The sequence below is a fragment of the Podarcis filfolensis genome (genome assembly GCF_964270895.1).
Source record: "Podarcis filfolensis genome assembly, chromosome: 6".
Taxonomy (NCBI): Eukaryota; Metazoa; Chordata; class Lepidosauria; order Squamata; family Lacertidae; genus Podarcis; species Podarcis filfolensis.
Genome location: NC_139609.1, coordinates 89,545,925 through 89,571,362, shown reverse-complemented (window position 1 = coordinate 89,571,362; position 25,438 = coordinate 89,545,925). Strand labels below are relative to the sequence as shown.

The 25,438-nt window shown below is 46.4% G+C and overlaps 1 protein-coding gene and 1 long non-coding RNA gene across 2 annotated transcripts in view; one reads left to right on the top strand and one right to left on the bottom strand.

Moving 5' to 3' along the window:
- Positions 1–527: 527 nt before the first annotated feature.
- CABLES2 (Cdk5 and Abl enzyme substrate 2) overlaps positions 528–25,438 on the top strand; it is a gene marked incomplete at its 5' end in the record, with an annotated part of 47,570 nt that continues 22,659 nt past the window's right edge. The window contains one exon of the mRNA XM_083618700.1: positions 528–1,330. Within this exon, the coding sequence (XP_083474826.1) occupies positions 528–1,330 (803 nt within the window). The remainder of the gene's footprint in view (positions 1,331–25,438) is intronic.
- Positions 10,625–25,150, bottom strand: LOC310764870. The gene is made up of 2 exons (XR_014549300.1): positions 22,952–25,150; positions 10,625–10,971 (listed from the first exon to the last, which is right to left on the bottom strand). It is a non-coding gene; the product is annotated as an uncharacterized lncRNA (long non-coding RNA).

The following is a 25,438-nucleotide window of genomic DNA, read 5'->3' as shown; positions in this document are numbered from 1 at the left end:
TTGCAGTGTTTCATCAGCTGGTGTCTTGAGCAGCAACCTCTGGAAACGAAGGGCTAAAAACCAGCACTGCTCTCCCAAATTATCTGGTCCCTTTTAACTTTGTATTTCAGCTGGTTGTCTAAAATCCCTTATTTTGGCTGCTGATCCCTTATTTTCGAGGCTGCTGGTCCCTTATTTTCAAATCTGTAAGTTGACAGCTATGCTTTGGGATTCATTTGTACGAAAAACGGCACAGAAATACAATAAACCAAACCAAACCCAGCGAGACATCTGCAGGGCCACCGGCTTCCCCCCTCCCGCCCCTACTTCAACAAGGATAAGAAAGAGAAAAACCCCACGATCCTCCATGAGGACTAGCCTCGTCCCCTCGCCCTGCCCAATAATAAACGCAGCTCCCGAAACCCGACGCCCTTTAGGACCCGGGCGGCTCCGCTGGGCAAGAGGGAGGAAGAGGCGGCGCCGAGGGAGAAAGAAAAACGCTTTTGCGGCCGGGCGGAAGGAGGCGACGGGGCGGCGCCAGGCAGACAATGGGGAAGCGCGGCAGCCAATGGGCTGGTCGGCGGGGCCGCCTCGAGTATTTGCATAGCGGCGCGCCGCGGCCAATGGCCTTGCGAGCCGCCTGGGCGAGCGCCCTCTCGCTGGGCAGCGCGGAGAAGAGGGCTCCACCCGGCCGGGCTTGGGGCGGCCGCGACGGCTGCCCGGGCGGCCGCTGGTGGCAGCAGCAGCAGCAGCAGCAGCGAGCGGAGAGAATGGCTGCGGCTGCGTGCGGCTCGTCCGCGGACCGGGAGCCCCCGGAGCCGCCGCCTCCGCCGCCCGGAGAGCCCGCGCCGCCTCCGCCGGCGAGGAAGCGCGGCGGGGATTCTCGCCGGCGGCAGGCCGCCCTCTTCTTCCTCAACAACATCTCCCTGGACGGGCGGCCGCCGTGCCTGGCCCCGGGCAAGACGCCGCTGCAGTCTCCGCAGCAGCAGCCGCAGCCGCCTCCGCCGCGCCCGCCGCCCTCGTCCTCCGCCGCGGCCCCCGGGGAGCGGCCCGACGACGATGCTTTGCCCGCCTCGAGGCTCCTGCTCGCCACCCCGCCGGGGCTGCTGCTGCCCGCCGCCGCCGCCGAGCTGGACCCTTCCCGCGGGCTGGGCGCCGCCGCCGCCGCCCTCCTGCCCCAGCTCCTGCTGGGCAGCCCGCTCTGCCCCGTGGTGCCCGCCCCGGCCGTCGCAGCCGCGGGGGTCTTGGCGAAGCCGGGCGTCGCCCCCGCGGGGCTGCTGAGCCCCACCCAGAGCATCGCCGCCGCCGCCGCCGCCGGAGGAGGGTTCCCCTTGGAAGTGCAGAGGCAAAGGTGAGGAGGGCCCCGAGGGGGGGGGGAGGTGTGTCTCGGATTCCTGGGTCCTTTTTGGAAAAAGCGGGGTGGGCGGGGGAGTTCGGGCAGGTGCCTGCGTTTGACCAGTTTCCGGATCTAAATGCACATATATACATGTGTCCTATCTTCAGTCTTCATGCGCTGCGCAAACGCTTTCCCTCTTTACGTCGGGTTTTGTCTCCGAAGGCAATCGGTTCCTCTTACGCCTACTCAGAGTCGCCCCTTTCTTCCTTGTTCCCCACGCCCACCTGTCCGTTTTATTGGATCGCTGGGCAGATATAATCGGTCCCTTGCAGGCTGGAGATCCTGCCGTCAGTGTGTGTTTTTATTGTTTTGTTTTATAGCTAGCTAAAGGCTGCCCCAGCGGCGTCATTTGTAAACGCTGCAATAAACAAACGCGCACGAAGGGGTTAAAAAGGCCCACCTGCTTTTATATGGTTGACTTTTTCTAGATGGAAGAAGAGCCGCCCTAAGACTACAGCCATAACTTACCTGGCCGGACTTTTTCTATATATATTTTTAGTCCATGTAGCTCAATATTGTCTACACTGGCTAGCAGCAACTCTCCAGCGTTTCATGCAGGGGTTCACTGGCAGCCCCTTCCCTCCCAGCTCCAAGGACTGAACGTGAGACAAAACAGATCACTGAGCTAGGGCCCTTTTCCATTGCAGGCTTCAGTGTGGTGTATTTGTGAGTAAACATCCAAACAGCTGCATTGTAAATGGTGCTTCCTCTGAAGCAAGTCTGTGCAGGATTGCAGACCTGCTCCAACAAGTCTCTTTATCTTAAGTGTATAGAGGATGAGAGAGTCTTCCTGGCATCTTTATTTTTGATGTGGATTCTTCTCTTTCCTTTTCCTGCCCCACAAAAGCATTTGGTCTTAGATGCTAAAAAGGTATCTAATAGGCTAATAGGGTTTATGAGGCTTATCCGGGGATGGGGTTGCTGCTATTGTTGATGTTATTTTATTCTATCATTATTTTGGTTCTTAGGAATTATGTGGAAATGTTCAGTTTGGCTGCTTACTTTCTGATGTCTTGTTTCATGTTTATGACTGGTATTATTATGCTTGTGACTTTTTTAGATGTGTTGTTTTAATATGCCGCCTTGAGAAAGGTTTTAACTTTGGCATACAAATAAAGTGATTCATGATAAACTTACATGCCTATGTCTTACAACATTTTAATGTCTTAACATAAGTCCATCTTTTCTTTTAATTTCTTGCTGGGAAATTAATGTTTTGCTGGGAGCTATGCTTTTGCTTCCCACAAACCCTAGGGAATATCTCCCGCTCTGCTTATGGGCCTCACTGCCCTACGGAGAGGTTTGGTGATGAGCCCAAATTAACACCGTACTTCTTTCCCTTTCATATTATGAGAGTCTAAGTAACTTCTCCTGGGAGTCATAACTCAACTGTGCTTTGAGGATGCTCTTGAGAATTCCACTAGTGGAATTCAGGTTCTGCGTTGACCTTATGGGACTTAGCAAAAGGTGGCATGAGCTGTGCCTTTGTTTTGCTTGGTCTATTGGGGATGCTATTTAATTTGCTGCTCAAGAGTCCTTAAAATTATTGTGCGTATGTTGAGAGGAAAAGCAGATTTTACCAAAGGGCATGTGGAGTTGTGCTTGTGTGTTCAAGGAATGGTGCACAGTGGTGACCCAAGCCCTGTGTCGTGCTTAGAGAAGAGTCAAGTGGTTTTAGCTCTGTTGAGTTTATAATTCCCCATTCCAAGATTCAGCAGTAGTCTTCCCTCAGCCCATCCTTCCAGAAGCCCAACTTTCTTCTGGACCCCTCTCCCACCTCAGATTTTCCCTGTGTGTTGTCTGGCCACACAGAAACGACCTTACAGAGTGGGGTACCTTACAGCACTACAATTCTATGATTCCCAAACCGACAGTCATTCATGGCTGCCTGCAGGAGCCGCTGAAGGCTCTTAGGCAACAGTAAATAAATTTAGCAGCAGCATCTCTGTAGGAAGAAACATATTAAGAGAGTAAATAAAGATAGGGTGCTGATCCTCTTGCAGTATATTATATGCCACTTTTTTGACCCAAAGTCCACACACACACACCCCTGAAAGGAGTGAACAGACTATTAAAAACCATAAAATATATACTAGGGGGTGCAACAGAATGGCATAAATCCATCAGCTAGCAAAACAATACAAGGCAGCGATATCCTAACATATGTGGTCTGATGGATTAAAGGATGCTCCCTTCAACCAGATATCTACCTCTTAGGGGCTAGAAACCTGAGCAGGCGATAAGAAATGCTATGTTTTGTTTTACAGCAAGCTTCGCACAACTAAGGAGCCTCTCATCACACACATATAAGCCATTTCAACTTTTCATGGCAAACAAGTGAAAATGTCAAAGAACACCCCCCCCAAATCCCCTAACAACTAGGAATAATTACAGTATTAATAAATGTTGAGCAATAGCAAAAGGCCATGAGAGTCGGAGTGTTCCATTTACAACAGAAATCTTTTGCTTTTAGTGTTTATTACTACATGAAGCTTTTTGGCAACGGCCTGGGAGAATGAGTGGCCCAAAGGGGTTATTGAGATGCAGTTGCCCTGAGCGACTTGGGACACAGGATGCAAATGGGATGCGATAAGTTCAAGCCAGTATTTGCTTTCCCCTTCCTCCAAAGTCTGTCCATGTCAATATAGGAAGGCAAGGCAAGAGAGGCTTATTGAAAAGCTAACTATTATTATTTTGTCATGGCCTGCACACTACCAAACATTCCATATAATCAAGAACATAAATAAGTATATGCGTATTGTGGTGTCATCTGATAACAATGGGACCCTTAGATTCCGGTGCTCGTGCTTCACAGTGACGCGTGAATGCAACTCTCATTCAGGTGTTGGCCATCCCTGAAACTCTTGTCTAGGGTGCTGCATGCCACATTTAATTTGCATGACATTGAGTCTCCTGGAGTACCTGGAGGATGTGTCCATGACCCGTATGCAGGGTCCAGGAGGAAGCAGGAAGAAAATGTGTAGAGCTGGTCAGAATAGTGTCGTTTTGATTACCCAGCGTTCAGGAGCTTAAGTCCATCACGCTTGCTGAGTGTGGCCTGGTGTGGTACTCCATAAATCAGGGGTGGGGATGATCTGTCTCCCAGTTGTTGTGGAATTCCTGTCGTTGGTGACCATTGGCCATGTAGGATGAAATCAAGAGACCTTCAAAGAGAACCATAGATGGCCTTCCACCAAGTTTCTGAGAGTACCTGCATTTGAGTCTTCTAAAGACCCTCACTTTTGTCATCAATATGTTTTTCTCTAGGTTCACTGTTAACTGCTTTTAACACATTAATAACTTACATATTTTACTCATCGGTTGACCAGTTAGGGTTGGGAGAAGGGGTTGTTATGTGTGATTTAATCCACCAAATGGCAGCCCTGGGAGAGCAGAGCAAACTTCTCTTATTGTGCTCTTCTAACCTGGGCACAATGCGTTCCCGGTAGGCCTGTAAATTCCTTGATCCGGCCTGTAAATTACCCTGCCCAGACAAAAACTATTTCCCTTGTATGTTTGTGTTGCTTCACTGCCCTGTCTTTGTTTGTTTGCCCTGGCTCTTCGGTTATAATAGGCTTGTTGTGTGCTGTCGGGCTTTGAGGGTGAGCCTCCGGAGAAGAGGAACGCCAAGCGTTTTGCAGGGAAGAATTAAGAATTGCTGCTTTTAATGAAAGTCAGGCTGTCGGGTTCAGAAATTTCCAGCCTGAGCCTGTGGCATCCCAGAGCTCATGTTTACCAAAAGCATAATTATTCCTGTTCTGCTTGCAAAACTGATGTTGCTGACTAACCTCTCCGCTAGCACCTCAATTGGTTTTATTTTATTTTTAAGCAAGGATCATTACATGCCAGTGCATCTGACTTTAGTACAGCATGAGATAATTTAGTACAACTATAGAGATGTGCAAATAATTGAGAGAACTGTGGCTCAGTTAGTAGGGAATGTGTTGTGCATGTGTGGGGTCTGTTCCATTTAAGATCTTGGGATGCAAAACTATTGGGGATGGGTTGGATCCTGAGATCCTATCTCTCTTCCCACAATCCAGCCTGCATGTTCAATCAATGCCTGGAGAGGGGTGGCACCTTAGCCATGCTCCCCTTCCCTGGATATATGTTCAGCTTCAGGTCATGCCCCCCTGACCTCCAAGCTTTGGGTAGACTGTAGCAAAGGGTTCTGTGCGCATAAAATCTCTGTCTACCATTAGGAACTCTGTAACCAGTTGTGCTTCCATGCTGTCCAGAATGCGGGGGCTGGGCACGAGGGAAGTGAGAAAGGTCAGAACTCGGTGGTGCAGCACATTCTTTGTGTGCAAAAGATCCCGGGTCCAGTCTCTGACATCTACAGAAAGGGCTGGAGAAAGACTCCACTCTGAGCCCTGGAAAGCTGTTGCCGGTCAGATCCGACAGTACTGAGCTAGGTGGGTCAGTGGTGTGGCTTGGAATAAGGGAGCTTCCCACATACCATCGGTTGAGATTCTGCTCCCTACTATGTGTTTTCTGAGCCAGGGTGTGAGAAAATGGCTCCAAAGAAGCTGGGTTTGGGCTAACATGGAGAGCGTACTGGATTTTTCAACTTTCAGCTTCCAAAAATGAGGGGTGGTAAAAGGTTGTAGCATGACTTAGGAATTCAAAGGATATTTTTTGTTAAATTAATATAATTTAGTTTTGCTTGGTAAGTGAAATGTGTGTGAAATTGCATAGAAATAATTAAAAATGATTGCCAAGTACTGGCAGTTATATTGTATGTTACTATTATTGCTCATTATTGTTGTTGTTGTTGTTATTTAGCATTACCTGACGTTTTCAGAAGGTAAAATTAAAATGCTTTGGTTTTCCAAAAGCATGTCATGTGCTTCTCCATCAAACAAAGACTTAGCGAGCCAAAAGTTGTCCAATCACAAAAATAATAGCAGATTTGAATTTCTCACACCCCAAAACATATTTATAAAACCCCTCACTGAAGAAATTTGGAACAATTAAGTTGCACCCCCTAAAAGGACACTCCCTAGGCTAGCAGTGTGGCAGGGTTTGCAGCACATTGATACTGGTATTCCAACAGTTGGAGGCAGCATGCACTTGTGGGATTTTCAAGTGGGGAGAGCTCAGTTGCACTCAAGTCTTGCTTGCATGCGTCCCATGGGCTTCTGGTGAGCCACTGTGAGAACAGGATTCTGGAGCAGATCTTCATTTGTCCTGTCACAGCAGCCCTCTTCTCATATTCTTATATCCATAGATGGCACCTTCTTCTCTGAGCTGGCGTAAGCACTGCACAGTTGTGTGTGCGCGTACTGCAATTCTTGTTAGCACTCAGATGGAACAAAACAAGCTCTTGGGAAGAGGAATTCAGTTTCCTGAATACCAACCTTTTATTATTTTGCAAAGAGTAGGCTTCTCGCCTACATCTTGAGAGCCAGTGTGGTGTAGTGGTTAAGAGCGGTAGTCTCGTAATCTGGGGAACCGGCTTCGCTTCCCCGCTCCTCCACAAGCAGCTGCTGGGTGACCTTGGGCTGGTCACACTTCTCTGAAGTCTCTCAGCCCCACTCACCTCGCAGAGTGTTTGTTGTGGGGGAGGAAGGGAAAGGAGAATGTTAGCCACTTTGAGACTCCTGAAGGGGAGTGAAAGGCGGGATATCAAATCCAAACTCCTCTTCTTCTTCTTCTGAGAACTGTGTGGGCAATCGTTCTCTCAGAGCCCGGAGCGATGGCCAAATAAGATTTCCGGGGTTTGAGGAGGAGTAGCCAATGCCCTGCATCTTTTCCTTCACTTCTCTAGGGCAAGCAGAATAAATGATACAAGCAAAAACATTGAAATGAATCAGAGTTGCTTTGTGGGGTGAGAGGGGAGCACAAACACCATCTAGCAAACACCCTTTCTCAAAGCGGGAAATTTGGATCCTGAGCATCCTCAACAGAGGCTATCCAGCCTCTGCTTCAAAATCCTTCGCTGCAGGTGAAGCCACCACTGCTCTAGCGACCTGGATCCATGGTTGAACAGCCCTTGCAGCTAAGAAGTTTCTCCTAGTGTTCATCCAAAATCCATTCTCCTGTTATATAAACCTGTTAGTTCTAGTACAGTGACATGACTTGTTTATCTGCCCCTTGCTTGGTCCAGCTATTGGTTGGTTTGTCTCATTGGAATTATTTGTCGTTGTGGCATTAGTAATTCCTTCTTCAGGAACAACCACCCATCGCAGTCTCCTTTACCTGTTTATCTAGCCATTGAATCCTCCTTTGCATTACTTGGGGAAGGGTTCTGTTGCATAGGTTTTACATAATATTGGACTGCCTGGGTAGGGACACTTAAAGCGGGTTTTTTTTTAGCATCAAGTGCTAAGAATGCAATGGTGGTGGTGTTGCCTTAGACATTTTGGCATTGCAGTTAGTTCATTGGTACGAGGGTGCACCCTTCTCTCCCCCCCCCCTTGGCTCCCTTGCAAAGCCTTTTGCTCTGTGACCTCTTCCTGCAGTCCTCTTGTGATCAGCGTTCAAAATTTGCCAGACGCATTTTGCACCTGGCTATCGTTCACTTGTGACTAAGAGAAGATGCCCAGGCGCCAGGATGCATGCCTGGGGATCCTTGGATCTTGCTTGCTTTCACACGCTAACAACACATCCTATTATATTTTATCTGCACAATCAGCACAAATTTCAGGAAACAAAAAGTTGTATTGAAAAATATGGCTTTCAAGCCCCCTGGCCCCCAATTGGCAATGACACATTCCGTTTTGGCGACCGTAACCCTGGTTTAAAGAGCCATTTGGCGCCTAGCTTATATATCTGAGTTTCTAACACTGGGTGTGATTCCCTTTCAACCCTGGCATAAACAGGATTAAAGTTCCAGGCTTCCCGTTGTGACTGACGTATCAGTCGTCCGTCACTGAGAATGAGCCCAGAATTTCTGGAGAGCAACCCTTTGGCTCAGCCCGTATAAGCAAGCCAGGTGCTTTGGTGACCCCTCTTGCAGATCTAGAACAACCCCGTCCTAAAATATACAGGCTGCAGCAGCATCCAGGCTCTGCCTGCATCATATAAATCATAATTCAGCCTTTTCTTGTGCCAAGCCACATTCAAAAGGAGCTGTCACAGCATGGTTGCTGCGCAATGTCCTTGCCGTGACCCTTTGAACAAGCTTCTCTTTCTTGCCAGATCTCCTTCCAGTTTGCCAGATGTACGTAACTGGCAGAAAATGCAAAGCTGGAAGCTTGTCAGGTTAAGGCAGCAGGTGTGCCTCCTGTCTGTATTGTGGATTGTGCTTCCCTTAAACAACCAGATGCAGCCCTTAAAGGCTCAGAACAGAGAGAACTGCCCTACACCAGGATCAGACTGTTCCTCCATTTAGTTCTGGGCTGTCTGTGCATCAATGGGCAGCAACTCTTAAGAGAATCCTTTCTCCATAACCTTATCCTCCTAGCTGCAGATTGAACCTGCATGTGCAAAGCACAGACTCCACCACTGAGTCTCGTTCCTGCCCATCCATTTGCTTTCATTAATGATATGCTGTAATACAGCTACCCAGTGTCCTACATGTTAGCCCTAGGCAGCCTGGAACCGGGTAGGATAGAACATGGCCATTGTAGTAGTAGCTAGTGGGTTTTAGCCTCTAAGGAAGGGACCACCTTGGGACCGGTTTTTTGCAAGCCCTTTCTTCTTAGTATGAGCTAGCTGGTGATTTGTAATAAACCAAAATACAGCGGGTGGCGCTGTGGGTAAAACCTCAGCGCCTAGGACTTGCCAATCGCATGGTCGGCGGTTTGAATCCCCGCGGCGGGGTGAGCTCCCGTCGTTCGGTCCCAGCTCCTGCCCACCTAGCAGTTCGAAAGCACCCTTAAAAGTGCAAGTAGATAAATAGGTACCACTTTATAGCGGGAAGGTAAACGGCGTTTCCGTGTGCTGCGCTGGCTCGCCAGAGCAGCTTCATCACGCTGGCCACGTGACCCGGAAGTGTCTTCGGACGGCGCCGGCTCCCGGCCTCTAGAGTGAAATGAGCGCACAACCCTAGAGTCTGTCAAGACTGGCCCGTACGGGCAGGGGTACCTTTACCTTTACCCTCAGCTGAGATTTCTTCCAGGAACATTAATCAAGAGAGCAGGTGGCCTCTCTCATTGGCTTGCATTCCTTACAGTTTCTCCATCCTCTGGAAGCAATGGAAGGAGCAAAGTGGCATTGCTAGGTAAACATCCTGTACGCCAGTGTGGTGTAGTGGTTAAGAGCAGTGGACTCGTAATCTGGTGAACCGGGTTCGCTTCCCCGCTCCTCCACATGCAGCTGCTGGGTGACCTTGGGCCAGTCACACTTCTCTGAAGTCTCTCAGCCTCACTCACCTCACAGAGTGTTTGTTATGGGGGAGGAAGGGAAAGGAGATTGTTTGCCCCTTTGAGACTCCTTAAGGTGGTGATAAAGTGGGATATCAAATCCAAACTCTTCTTCTTCCCGTAATATCATCCCTTTCTGGTGCTAGGGAAGACAGAGAATCATATGAAGCTGCCTTTATATCAAGTCAGCCCACCTAGCTCAGTATAGCCTACACTGACTGCCAGCAGCTGCCCAGGGTTTCAGGAAAGCAGCCCATCCCTACCTGGCAATGCCAAGGATTGAACCCGGGACCTTCGATGTGCAAAGCAGATTCTGTACCACTGAGCCACAGCCCTGTCCCAGAGAAGGCTACAAGACCTCCTCTCCCATGCACAGTAAATATCACAGGAAGGAACATGGGCACAGGAAGTACATGAGGAACGTGGAAGAACGCCTGCCCAAACCCACTGCCTGTGCTGTGATTGGGTCTTGGAAACCTTGTTGTCCCCCCTGTCCCTGAATTCCATGGTGCAGCAGACCATAATTCCAGCTGTGTGATCCAGGGGGATTGAAGTGTAGTGGAGGTCAATTTGTGCCTCATTAATGAGCAGCTGACGGCAAAGTTTTTGCAATTGCAAAAGAGCCTGCTCTCCAGCTGAGGCTTGGAGGTGGTCTTGCCCTTTTGGGGCAAGCCAGCTAAGTTTAGACTGAAAGGTCTTTGGGGCAGGTGAACTTTGCTGGCTTTGTGGTGCTGATGTGTATCCCTGGAAGTGCAAGCAAGATGCAGTGTGGGAAACTTCACATCATTTATATCTGAGCCCCTTTAGGGGGTGGAGAGAGGAGCTGGAGAATAGCTGCTCAGCATCAAATAAAGAAAAGAGCATTAAAACCTTGTCCCCGCAGGCTTCAAAATTAATGACTTGTAGGGCTGACATGATATTGACTCAGGCTGTTCTTACATAAGAGGTCAGGGTAGCTTTATTTAGTATGTGGTGTTTGACTCTCTCTTCTTCTTTTTTGGGTGTCTTTTGAGAGCAAATATTCGGAACTCAAATGGCATGTTGACATTTCAAGAGAATCAGTTACACAATTAGGGAAGGGTACAGCAAAGCCGTAATTAGGAATTGCACTTTTGAAACAGAATCTAAAAGCCGTTCTTCCGAAGGAGGGCAGATCAGTTGGCTTCAGCATTTCCTTGGCAGGAGTTTTCTTGGAGCACAATCGCAGCAGCGAGTGAAAAAGATAATAGTAGTATTTTTAGCCTTTTTGAGAGATGGGGTGCCTTTATCTGGTTAGAAAAAGCCAAACTACAAAGCAAAGGGAAAGGGGCAGGTTGTAACTAGGACCAAGCATCTGTTCTAAATGCTAAAAGATGGGGATGTGTGCAAGAAAACTCTTATTTAGTACATATCTACCTTGTAAGCTCAGTGGGGCAGGGACTTGTATGCTGCTTTGTTACTCCATTAGTGGGCCTTGGTGTCCCAGATTTCAGCACTGCTCTGTGCGACTCCAAAATCCGGCACCCCAAACCACCTCTCACCTTCCACTGGACATAATAGGTAATATATAGGTAATACATATTCCATTATGTTTGGGCCAGTCATCAATCTGAAAGCATTGTGCATTTTCCTGTTTTGTGGCCACCTCTGCGCAGGCCCCTTTCTGGTTATCCATATGCAGTTATGCTGTCAATATATCTCAGAAGAAAAATGTTTCATAGGAGAGGCAAAGTGAATGCCAAACTCTGGATCTTTTCAAAGCCCTCGGGGTTTTTGCTTAGCCATTCTCACTTATTCCTTGCATGGGATGCTACTGGAAGTGTGCAGGTAGACGTGGGATGCTGCTGGGAGGGGGAAAGGTGGGGTTTTGTGTTAGGGGAGCAAGCGAGCGAGCTGTGTGGATCTAAGCAGAAACCAAAAGTGTTTGAGCCCCACCACATTGGGCAAATGTTTCCTGCATTGCAGGGGGTTGGGCTAGAATGCTGGATGGTCCTCACAGTCCCTTCCAACTCTTATGATTCTACAGAGTTCAAAAGAGCCACTGGCCAGGTCGCACCTTGCAGAATGCATTGGTAATCCAAGGCTTGTATTTGTGGACTTTGTGCACACCATACATTCAAAGCGCATTGCTTCTTCCATGGGAACTGAGTTTGTTAAGGACACTGGGAATTGTAGCTCGGGGGAGGGGGGCACAGTTCTCAGGTTCCTTTGGCGGAAGCCATGTGCTTGAAGCTTAAAGCTCATGGCGTCTATGCAGGCTTCCCTGACACAGTTTTCCACGCTAATTGGGAAATGCCAATCTCACAGGTGAGAGATGGGGCTCTGGGAGGGTCCCCCACTTCCTGTGTGAGGCAAGAGCTACCTTTGAGAAAGGACTTTGCGTTTTCTTTTCTCTCCCCCCCCCCATCTGTTTTTGTTTTTACAGTCATACCTTGGGTTATGAACGCTGCGGGTTGTGCGTTTTCGGGTTGGGGACCACGCCGAACCCAGAAGTACCGGAACGGGTTAGTTCTGGGTTTTGGTGCATACGCAGAAGCGCCGAATCGCGTCATGCACATGCGCAGATGCGGCGCTTCAGGCTACGAACGCTGCGTGTTGCGAACGTGCCTTCCACACGGATCATGTTCGCAACCAGAGGTATGACTGTATTTGGATTAGTTCCTTTTATCTTGTTGTACCAGGAAAAGCTTTAATAATAAGGAGAAAAAGATCACCTGCCTTAAGCCCTCCTGGCATGAAATGAGAACAGTGGGTTTGTCGCTGCACACCTTCCCATAGGCAACACGCTTGCTATGATTGCCAAATAAAAGAACCCCCGGCGTGCTCTGCCTTTTCTTCTCCTCTCGCCACTCCTTTTTTAAATTAGCTTCCTTTTAGGTTTTGATCCCTCTGCTTTCTGCTCCTGCTTTTGTGTCCCTTGGTTTTCTCAAAGGGAAAGGTGTGGAGAGAAGGGGGGAGCGCATTGCGGCAGGGCTAGATTTAAAATGAATTTTTGCAACTGGTCCAGGGGGGGAAAAGAGGCCAGATTCTCTCAGTGGCATCCAAGATAGCTGAAGGGCTTTGAAAACTTGACAGGTTATGAAAGCTCGGAGAAATGTGAGGAAGGCAAAGACATCTGCCTGACTACGCAGCTTTTGATTATGTTCTTCTGAAGTCCCAATGCGGCCTTGAAGGGGGTGGAGGGAGAGAGACGCATCTGGGTAAGCAAATAGATCAGCATCAGCAGATGTAAATGGCTCTATATTTCAGCTTCCTGCTAGAAAGACACTGCCATTTAGCATGTTTGAAAGGCCTTGACTGGTTTGGGGACCCTGGACCCGAAGACCAGGACCCTCTGTTCCTTCAGAATAGAAATTGGGCTGGGAGGACTCATTAGGACAGTTGGTGGGTGAAAGGCTGATCCCCATCTATTGGTAGTTCACCGGATGAATTGCAACAGAATTGCAAAGGGTTTCTGACCCTTGGCTGTTCAGTCGCTGCAAAAAGCTTTCTACCGCTTACCTTCTAGGATACTCAAGGATGGGTTGGCGAAATGAAATCTGCTTCATAGAAGCAGGTGAAAAGATGGTGAGCAGGGTTCGAAATTAGCAGGGTTCCAGGTGCATTTTGCACCTGAAGGTTCTCCATTTGCAAGCACCTCAAGAAGTCTGGGTGCCATTTTTTGCACCTGGCTAACACTCAAGGATTGCTGAAATGCATGTGAAGCCTCAAACTATATGTTAAGGATAGACGAGATGTTAAGGAGTTTAATAATAGAGTGGAGTGTTTTGAAAACTGAAGTATGGTACCAATATTTTTATCGTCAGCACCAAATGAAACACGTATTAACAATTTCTGATAAAATTGTAATATTAACAAAGTGCCACTTATGTGAATTGTATATTAATTCATGCTCACAAAAATGATAAATAAAAAGTGTTGCTGACCTCCCTCCCACCCCCAGTGGTGACTAGACATTCTGTTTTGGCGCCCACAACCCAGGTCTCAGAAGCCGTTTGGCTCCTAGGTTTTCTATCCCAGTTTCTAACACAGACAGTGAGTTCAGTTCTCAAAACATCGCGCTTTGCTGCTTCTGCACAAATGAGGGAGTCCCTGTGTTAAAGAGCTTGCAGTCTAGAAGCAAGACTGGAGAGAGAGAACAGAGGACTGGGTGAAAGAGCAACACGGGGTTGTTGTGAACAAATGAATGCAGTGGCACAGAGTTAGACTTTGCTGCGCTTCAAGTCTTTTGCGTCGCTTGCTTTTTTTGCAAGAGCATCACAGAAATGGTGTGTTTGGAGGGATTTGAAGGCGGGGAGAGGTGGCTTTCCGTTGTAGGTGAAGAAGAAGAGAGCTTCATGCTGGCGGGGGCGACAATAAAAAGCTGTAACAGCAACGGCAAGCTTTATTGGGGATGCTGCAAGCAGTGCCCCCAGCTTAGTGCTCTGATTTTGTGTTGGCTGTCAGGTTGCTCGCTGCTTAAAGTGTTGCTCAGTGCAGTTCTGCTACCCAACAGGGACAGGACTGGGGGTTGTAACATGCTTGATAGTGGAGATGACAGCAGATGCCTCCGGGCTAGAAATGTGAGTTCAGTTACCTGCGAAATGGCTGATTGCTGCACAATTCCAGAGGCTGTTGCATTGTGCCATGGAAATAGGATCTCTGCCTCGCGGGGCGTGTGAGAAGGAAAAGGGACTTTTGTTTCCTGCAGTGAGTCACAACTGTGCTACCGAAACTACCAAAATAGAAATGGCCAGATAATCCTTCATAAATTGTGTAACAGCCAGGCATAATTCAAGGGGTTGACTTTTGCCTCGAGAGCCCCAGTGGAATGGGCAACCTTCAGACCTCCAGATGTTGTCTTCAGCTCCCATCCAGCGTTCGAAATTAGCCAGGTGTGTTTTGCTACTGGTGCATGTCCAATTGCGACTACATGGAGATTTCTGGGCACCAGGTTGGCGACCACAGTTTAAAAACCTCTGCCTTGGTCCATCGTTAATTTCATTTCTGCTGTGTGTGTTTCTCCATCTTGCATACTGGGACCAGTGAATTTAGAGCAAGCTACAGATCAAGCAAGGGATGTGGGTGGCGCTGTGGTCTAAACCGCAGAGCCTGGGGCTTGCCAATCAGAAGGTCGGCGGTTCGAATCCCTGCGACGGGGTGAGCTCCCGTTGTTCGGTCCCAGCTCCTGCCCACCTAGCAGTTCGAAAGCACGTCAAAGTGCAAGTAGATAAATAGGTACCGCTCCGGCGGGAAGGTAAACAGCGTTTCCGTGCGCTGCTCTGGTTTGCCAGAAGCGGCTTAGCCATGCTGGCCACATGACCCAGAAGCTGTCTGCGGACAAACGCCGGCCCCCTCGGCCTATAGACCGACATGAGCGCCACAACCTAATGGTCAGGGGTACCTTTACCTTTACAGATCAAGCAGTGTAGTTGAGATCATAGAATCATAGAATTCTGGCATTGGAAGGGACCCCCAGGGTCATTTAGTCCAGCCCGATCGTGAACAGACATTCTATTTTGGCGACCACAACCTAGATCCAAGGTGCCATTTGACGCTTAGCTTATATACCTGAGTTTCTAATACTGTTCCCATCAGCCCCAGACAGCAAGAACAGTGTTTGGGTATGATGGTAGTTGTGGTCCCTGTAACATCATAGCTCTCAGAGGCTAGGATTAAGCCAGTGTGAGATGACTCTTCTTATAACTGGGTATTGTTGGGTCTGTCGCCTGATTAAGGAAACCTCATTTGATTTGATCTGATTCAATCTGCATATGAGCAAAACTGCCCTAGCAAGAAGCATTCTCTCTGTGTGACTTTATAAAATTAACCGCTGCCAATCCATTATGCAGCTTTTGTCATTGGTGTGCATTTTGGTGGTTTTGTGACCAGATTCCTGGGAATGGTGTGTGCTAGAAACTGAACACATCATACATATCTGTCCCTTGAACTCTGTAAATACTTTTGTTGCTGTTTCTTGACTTTAAACTGGCGGAGGAGCAGGCTCTGCTTCCTCAGTTCTGTAAAGGGGCCAACTGCATCCTTTTCAGAGCTGTCTGCACCATAATTCAGTGTCAGAACACATTCTGTGCATGCAAAAGGTTCCATCCCTGACATCTCCAGGCAGCACTGGAGAAGATTCCTCTTGGAGATCCACTCTCAAAGTAGACAGTACTGGGCTGAATGGAACAGTGGTCTGAAATCTTTAGAAGGCAGCTCCCTGCATACAACAGCAGCTGCTGCCACTCTAAATTACTGTGATGCTTGGTTTGGTCACTTAGCCAGCAGTATCCACATGTTGAAAAATCAGTCTTCAGTACTCGCTTCCAGGATCACCGCAATTGGAACTTGAGTGACCTCTTGGAGGTAAAATGATTGTGCTTTATAAGTCATCTGGGTGATGCCTGAGGGCCACAAATATCCTCCTTCCTTCTCTCAAATGAGTGGGAAGCTTGTAATGGACGGCCGTGAATGTGCTTTTATGTCTCAGACTAGAGATGGATATTTTTTTTAAGCACTTTCCGGGGGTTTTCACAGCCCACTTCTTCTCAAAATGTCAAATATCTCCGCTTCCTGCCATGTGAAATAGGATGAAGTGTTTTTAAGCTGTCAGGATTTGTAAAGAACTCTGAAAGAGGCACAACTGCAATATTTGCTCAGAGCAAAATGCAAATGAAAAGGAGCCTACGTTTTGCCACTTCCCAGGTCCCATAATTTTGGAGGTGTTGATTTATGAGGTTTCCGCCTTTCTTACTCTGTAACAATTCAGGAATTGAGTTTTTCAATAATAATAATAATAATAAATCATAGGGATCAGTTGTAGCCTAGATAGAGCTGATGAAGTGTAACAAACGAAGCTGCCTTATACCAATCTTTCCCTATGATCTTTCCCTAGATGTTTATTCTGTTATTACTATTATTATAATTATTATTAGTCATTAAGTTTGTATACCACCCTTCATCTGAAGATCACAGGGCAGTTCACAGCAGAAAAATACAAAACGAGAACACAAAATATGTAATAAAACAAAAACAAACCAATAACCCTCTTCCAACAAACATTTAAAAGCCCATATAATGTTAATCAGCCCAAGGCCTGGGTATAGAGAAAGGTTTTGGCTGGCACCTAAAGATATATAATGAAGGCACCAGGCAAACGCCAAAATGGAATGTCTAGTTGCCACAGTTGTGAAGAATATTCTTGTGTCATGAATGGTCCATGTCACCATTAAGGGGACTGTCCCTGGGTCAAGTGACTTTTTCTTTTCTCAAAGTTCTCAAAGTTCTCAGCCTAGCTTAAGGTTGTCATCTGAACTAGCCAGATGTTTAACAGATAATCAATCACAGTCAATCCCAACATTTGAAAAATAAGACTTTAGAACCATTTTTCCAAAAAAAGAGGCAACTAGACATTCCGTTCTGGCAATGGAAACCTTGGTTTAAGGAGCCATTTGGAACCTAGCTTATATATCTGAGTTTCTAATACTCCCTGCCAGATATGTAACAGGAAGGAGTTCAAAAGGGTGGGTATTGCTACCAAAGGCCTGATTCCTGTAGCATTGGGAGTGGACCTCCTGATGTGATGAAATCTGCGGGAGGCCGTCTCCTGTGGAGCACAGTGATCAGTTGCAGATATATGGGGGTGAGGAATTTTATTTTATTTTATGCCAATATGGGTACAGTAATCCTAGCCTAACTCACAGGGTGGCATTTGCAAAACCTTTTCAGTAAGTTTGTAGTATGTGAAGCTCTTTGTACACTGTAAAACACAACACAAATGCTAAGTACTATGATTTGGGGGCCAGCTGTTCAGAGAGAGAAATTCAGCATCCCACTGGGATGGTTTGAGCCCCTTTCCATGATCCTCGACAGTTCTCTGGCTCGCAGCCAAGACGTCCAGCCCTAAATCATGGCTCTACAATCACACATAGTTTAGGTGTAAGGAGGAGATCTGCCAGTAATCTGTAATAAGGCGGAACAGAGATAAAAATAACCTGTGTTTAATTGGGTGGTGACATTGGTACAATGACTCAGCTATCAAGGAAGTTTTTGAGAAGGGAGGCTACGTGCATCTGCTGCCGTGTAAAGCATATGAGATCCAAAGCAGCAATTTTAAAGGCTCTTTGGTGACGGTTGGTTCGAACTAGTCAAGATCATGTTACAGGGAGGAGGATATTATTTTGCCTTTTGCTTTTAAAAGATCTTGCAGGTATGTTTCTGCGAGACTTGATTGTGGCACGTTTCATCTATAAGATGTTCATAACAGGAATGTGTTAATGATGGGCCATCTAAGACTACCTTCTGATTGCTGGGATTCTTGCAAAGAATACTGGACTAGCGAGATCAGCGGTTCTCAACCTGTGGGTCCCCAGATGTTGTTGGACTACAACTCCCATCAACCCTGAGCCTTCCTAGCTAGGGGTGATGGGAGTTGTAGTTCAACAACATCTGGGGACCCACAGGTTGAGAACCGCTGAGCTAGATGAAGGCCTGATCCTGCCAAGCACTTAACACATACTTGAGCAGAAGTGTATTCTCCTTCCTGCTCGGTACAGATTAGTTATGCCTTGGCTACTAAACTAAATGTGTATTTTTCGTTAATTTAAAACACAGCGGTGAACTGCAGGCAATGCATGATGATTGCACGACATAATTCCATAGCTCAGGGGCAGAGCATCTGTGTTGCACACAGAAAGTTCCAGGTTCGATCCCCTGGCATCTCCACATGCAGCACTGGGAATGACTGAGATGGATAGGCCCATGGTCTGACTCGGGACAAGGCAAATCCCTGTCTTCCTTCTTTGGGTTGGCTGCAGCAGGGTCCTAGGTGCTCCAGTTGCCGCATGGGTGTCGTCAACCCACATCTGCTATTGTTGTTGCCTGCCTCCAGCAGAGAGCAAGAACAAGTAAAATAGGTGGTGGTAAAGATTCCTGCAGGATAAGACTTAGTTTTAGAGTGGAGAGGAGGGGATGACATCACAAAAGGGATTATGTCCCTGGGAAAGAACTGCCTGTTCCAGTCTATGAAGTCGAAGTCCTTCTGTGACCTCCAGTGTGGCATTGTCCTTATGTCTCCACCCAACTATTTTTATTGCAACCTATCCACAGGGTTCTCATAACCCTGGCAGGGACAGACTCAGCCAGTTTTAATCTCCTGGTTAAAATGTTCAGAATACAGGCGTACTTTTACAAGATTAGAGGAGGTCTGCTGGGTCATACGCAAGGCCCGTGTAGTCTAGCATCCTGTTCCCACAGTGGCCAACCACATGCCAGTGGGATGAATAAAGACCTAGGGAATTTAAAGGCAACCAAGGCTGGATTCAGCCTTGTTAGTGCTCTTCAGCAGAGAAACAGGCTGAACCCTGAAGTACATGTTGACTTAGGACTCAGATGCACAAACCTTTAGCCCAATATTCACATGCCCATCAGTCCCATGCATCTTATTGTTGTTTAGTCGTGTCTGACTCTTCGTGACCTCATGGACCAGAGCACGCCAGGCACTCCTGTCTTCCACTGCCTCCCGCAGTTTGGTCAAACTCATGTTCGTAGCTTCAAGAACACTGTCCAACCATCTCGTCCTCTGTCATCCCCTGCATCTTATTAGAGGTGATAAAAAGTATGGTATAGTTGTTTTCACTTGTTTTCCTTCCCTATTATTATTATTTTACATTTTATGGTTCCTAGTGATGGTGATTCATGATTAATAAATGTTGATTATATATTTACATTTCTTGACTCTATTTTATTTGCATTCCTAGGGATTTGGGTTGGGGTTGGTGACAACTTTGTAATATCATCAAGGGCTCAAGGAACTCAGACGTTTGGGAATCCCTGTGTATCAAGTATAGGATAATATGCAAAAATTATCCTACACAATTAAATGTGGGTCATTTCAACTTGCAGAGTTAAAGGTTATCACCTACTTCTAAAATATGTTTTGTCAACATATTTTTAAGGTATTTTATTTTGTGAGCTTCAACACTTCAGCTATGTTACAGAGCATGCGCAAAGTGTGATTTAGCGCTTCTGCGCATGCATGACTGCCGAAACCCAGAAGTAATCCTTTCCAGTACTTTCGGGTTTCAGCGGTCCATAACCCAAAAAAACACAACCTGAAGCGTCTGTAACCCGAGGTATGACTGTATTCCTTTGACTGCTGGCATTCATTAGTACATTCCGGCCCTTTTTGCTGTGCTTAAATCTGGAACTTAAAAAAACTGTGTTCATTCTGTAACCTCCTTCTTAACAGTCCCATAAATGTAACCAAGAGTTCAAGAACAGATGAAGATGATGTGGGCTGTCGTCTTTGATTATTGGAGCCTGTGGCCCAGTTCCTCCCGGTAGCCATCTCTTACTAAAGTCTTAATTCTTCATGAAACCTGACATTTATATCTAATGTACAATATGCCATTAAACTTGATGAGCGAAAGCTTCATTACAGATAGGGCTTTCCATGTCTTCAAATAAAAATCCCCGTTGCTTTTTAATGCTTCACTTCCCAGAACTGCAGAGCCATAACCATGGTATATTGGTACCGTCGCCTGGTATTTAATTAATATATAGGTACTACTTGAAATCCATCCTTCATCTTCCTACCTCAGCCTTCTGGCATCTGCTTGTAAAAGACTATATAGATAGACCGTCTTATTGCTGTAACAATATATCAGATTTTGACCCCCCCCCCCTGTTACAAATGGGGATTTCTTGCAACAGGCATCTCTTAGGTTTACAGGATTTCACTTTTGGGGAGCCCTGTGTGTATGTTTTCAATATATATTAATTCTTACTTAATCATAGAATTGCAGAGTTGGGAGGGACAACAAGGGTCATCTAGTCCACCCCCTGCAATTCTGGAATCTCAGCTGAAGCATCCATGACAGGTGGCCATCCAACCTCTGCTTAAAAACCTCCAAGGAAGGAGACTTTACCACCGCCCAAAGACATCTGTTCCACTGTCGAAATCTCTTGGTGCTGCAGCAGCTGTACTTTGAAACTGAGACCATATAACACCAGTCCTGAAAGATCTTCATTGGCTCCCGGTACGTTTCCGAGCACAATTCATAGTGTTGGTGCTGACCTTTAAAGCCCTAAATGGCCTCGGTCCTGTATACCTGAAGGAGCGTGTCCACCCCCATCATCCAGCCCGGACACTGAGGTCCAGCGCCAAGGGCCTTCTGGCGGTCTCCTCACTGCAAGAAGTGAGGTTACAGGGAACCAGGCAGAGGGCCTTCTCGGTAGTGGCACCCACCCTGTGGAACACCCTCCCTTCAGATGTCAATGAAATATACAACTATTTTACTTTTAGAAGACAACAAAGGCAGCCCTGTTTAGGGAAGTTTTTAATGTCTGATGCTGTATTGTTTTTAATATTCGGTTGGAAGCCGCCCAGAGTGGCTGGGGAAACCCAGTCAAATGGGCGGGGTATAAATTTTTTTATTATTATTATTACTACTACTATAAACCTCTTTATAGCAGACAAGTACCTTTGTTGTGTGGTTTTGACACCTGCTAACAACGTTTTTGTTGAGGCAAGCCTACCCAGACATGTCGTTTTATTATTTGTGGGCCCAGGACTGCAATACCTCAAGGGCTGGCTCTCCCCATATGAACTGACCTGGGCCCTGCGATCATCATCTGAGGCCTTTCTTCTTGTGCCCCTCTGCAAGAGGTCCGGAGGCCTTTTCTGCAGTGGCTTCCCTTTTGTGTAATGCTCTCCCCAGGGTGGCTTGTATAAAATGCAATGGCTGGAAAGGCATTGCATTCCAGCACTAACCCTACTCTTGTATGGTCAAGTGGAAAATACTTCAGGCCACAATATCTTCTTAAGGACAGCTTTGCCAGTACTGATCTAGGGAGTCCAGAGCTCCTCGCAACCATCATTTGAAAAACAAACAAACTACTCTTCTGAGCCACTGGGCTTCACCACTTGGAGCACAGCCACTGCCACTGCAGTGGCAGCATCCAACCTTATAAATATATATTTACATGATGTCGAATCCTATTCCGTTTTCGTTTTTTTTTTATAATATATTTATTAAGGTTTAGGAATTTATATAAAACAGAAAAAACAGAACAATAAAAAACAAAAACAATAAAAATACATACAATCCAAACAGAACACATACAAAACAAGTATAATTTCCATCCCTTATATTCATAAAACTTACTTTCCCGACCTCCTCATACCTCCCCTTTCTGTATTCCATTCTCTAATTAAGTCAATTCAGCAAACCCTTCCCCTAATTTCTATATAATTTTTAGCCTTTCTTTTCTTAATCACATAATCATTACAGCTTTTAACCCCTTAATTTCTGAATCAACATCGTTCTAGCCTTCAATAATTTTACAATGTTTCTTAAGATAGTCCTTAAATTTCTTCCAATCTTCTTCCGCCGTCTCTTTTCCCTGGTCTCGAATTCTGCCGGTCATTTCTGCCAGTCCCATATAGTCTATCACTTTCATCTGCCATTCTTCCACGGTGGGTAGATCTTGTGTCTTCCAATACTTTGCGATGAGTATTCTTGCTGCTGTTGTAGCATACATAAAAAATGTTCTGTCCTTCTTTGGCACCAATTGGCCGACCATACCCAGGAGAAAGGCCTCTGGGCACCCTAGTCTTAAAAGGCTGAAGACTAATATTCTGGATTGATGACTGAGGGTCACACCTACGGTTTCTATTCTGTATCTGTCAATAAAACACACAAGCTCCACACACATTCTGTTTTTAGATGTGCACTCTTAAGGAATGCCAGCAGCGTGGGTGGAAGCGCGAGGGCGGAAAACTGGTACACAGAGTAGACCTTGTGATTCTAGTAGTGTACGTTGGAATTGATTTGCCACGGATGGGCTTCTGCCAGGTGACTTGGCTGGCAACTCTTAGTGGGGAATCCTCAAATTTCTCAATGGCTTCTGTTGAATTTTAGGTTTCTGCCACTTTCCAGATTTTGCTCACTATGATCCCATTTGCGAACTGTTTTGAACTCTGACATAGTGATTTGTCACATACCAGGCTCATCGGTTGCCAGTACATTTTGTTGTGTGAATTTTGCATGATTTGCCGCACTTGGGGTTCTGTTTGCTGAATTTAGATGACTAAACTCAGACCCACAGTTTGCATGGGGGGGGTTCTCTCTTTAAAAAAACAAAACCCTAAACAAACCAGGTTGTTAGCAGTCTGTGGTATCCATGCTGCATGTATCTTGGTAAATCCCTTTTTGTAATAAGATATTTGCGGGAACAGGTAGACCGCACAATAACCCCTAGTTTTGCTAGGTTTATGAATGCAACATGAATCTGAATATCCAAATACCTGGGACTTAACCAGTGCAGCAGATGGTGGCGCGGAAGTCAGAAAGGTTATCTGATCTGCTGTGTGTGCCTCAGTTGGAGGAAGTCTCAGGTTTCACATGCTAACAAGGTCTCTCGAATCTTGCATCATGGTGGTGCCAACCAGCCTTAGAGCGCAACACAAATAGAAATAGGAATTATTAGCTTAAGCAAAGGCGGACGTGTAGAGATGCTGAAATTTCATTCATTAATGAAACGATGATGGTGATTCACTCTTTCACATGGTTTTACTTCAATGAAATCTAGTGAGAGAGAAAATGGGACAAGGATGTTTTGCTTTATTTGCAATAGTTGTAGGTCACTGTGATTGTTTGGAGGCAGGGCTTTGGTTGCGGGCTGACCCCCTTTTTGTATAAATATCCCTCCCTACACCATGTAATTACTATATGCTCCCCAAGGATAAATATCCTGAAACAGATGTAAAACTTAATGAAACCTTGTGAAATATTCTAAAAACACAAGGTCATAGCTTAACTGCCCATCTAATCTAGCTGTCGGAGAAGATTTCAGTAGGGAGGGGGATATCCTCTTTAAACCAACAGACTGGAAAATACCAGCCTATTTGGGAAGATAAACAGATACTTCCAGTTGAAATAAAGCCAATCTCAGGCTTTCTTAGCTAGTTTGTTCAGTTATTGCAAAAAAAAAGCAAGGGAGGCAACCTCACTAGCACCTTCCGTGGAGATGCTTTTGTCCAACGGTGAGAGATGCTCCATTTTCTTATGCCAGTTTATGCAGCCAATGAAACTTTGAAGGCTAGATCCATCTCCCTAATGACTTTCAACTTGGATTACAAAAGAGCTGGCCAGTTAGCTTTTGTGGGGGCGACGCAAGGGAAGGATTAACAAGGATGCATATTCAGAACTGGAACGCTGGATAGCTCTCGCTATTTAGGATTCACTTCTGTGGCATGAAATCCCAAGTGCTGTAGGTGAGCTGGATCAGAATATCACAGCTGCCCTGTTGCAAAGTACTCCACATGGCTTTCAACAAGGAATAAAAATATAACATTTGGTAAAAACAGAAACTATAAGTATAAATATAGCAGAAAAACAATTGGGGGGTCTTTTCCTAAACACATTCTTTACACCTGCCTGATCTGCTAATTCCTAGATTCCCATTCTAGCTTGTAAAATTTCCTTGTAGAACCAGCTATTGGTGTTACCTATTGTCCCATTTGCCTCATTCTTGCCCATGCCAGATTCCTAATTATTTCTTTGACTTGTCCCTAGGTATGACTGCTTTTGGCAGCCCTTTATTCAGTAATATTAAAGCCTGACAGACAATGATAGAGGGGTTGCATTTCATATTGCAGGAGTCCTGTGGAATTCCTTTATCCGCTTCTGAAGTGTTGGTCTTGGCATATCCCTATATATAAAGTTGGACACCTGGTGCTTTGCATTCTTCCAGGTTAAATACAGGCTGTACTAAAGAATCGTATCAGTAGCTGTGTGTAGCTGTTTTTTATTGCAGGTAGTGCTTGAAACTAGTGCTTTGTGTACTTTTCAAAGAGCATTGGAACCTAATTTTAGCCAGATGCACGCACTGGGGGCTGTGTGGGTGTGAGTACAGCAGCAATCCATTCTCCCTGTAGTCAAAGCGAGCTAAAAAGCGTCCCCTGGGGGAGCCAATCTGTATCTTTTTATCCATATGCCTGGAGGGGATTGATGGGCAGCTGTGTGCAATTCTGATCTCTGAATGAGCTCACTGCCTGCCCTTGTTGCATAGCAAAGGGATCAAGTTCCCACGAGTTGCCTTGGCCTCTAGCTAGGCTACCAATAAGAAAAACAAAACAAAACAAAAAGTACCAGCATTTTTCACCTTTGTTTTGGGTTTTGACCATGCTGGTTGTGTGTATTACAGGAAGGAATTGGCACTGGGTGAGATCTGAGCATAATAAGATTCCCAACTTGCTTTTTTCCTTTAGATTTATAAAGGTAGTACCTGACTAAGGAAGGAAGCCTGAGTGACCTCATTGCCCTGCATCAAAAAAGCGGGCTGATAATGCAAAATAAGCGGACACATGCAGATTATAAAAGTCACAGAGACCAATATTTCTTGGTGTGGCGCTGTGGGTTAAACCACAGAACCTAGGACTTGCCGATCAGAAGGTCGGCGATTCGAATCCCCGCGACTGGATGAGCTCCCGTTGCTCAGTCCCTGCTCCTGCCACCTAGCAGTTCGAAAGCACGTCAACGTGCAAGTAGATAAATAGGTACCGCTCCGGTGGGAAGGTAAATGGCGTTTCTGTGTGCTGCTCTGGTTCACCAGAAGCGGCTTAGTCAGGCTGGCCACATGACCTGGAAGCTGTACGCCGGCTCCCTCGGCCAGTGAAGCGAGATGAGCACCACAACCCCAGAGTCAGCCACGACTGGACCTAATGGTCAGGGGTCCCTTTACCCTTACCTATAAACATTCCTTCCATAGATGCCCTTGAGAGATTGTTTTT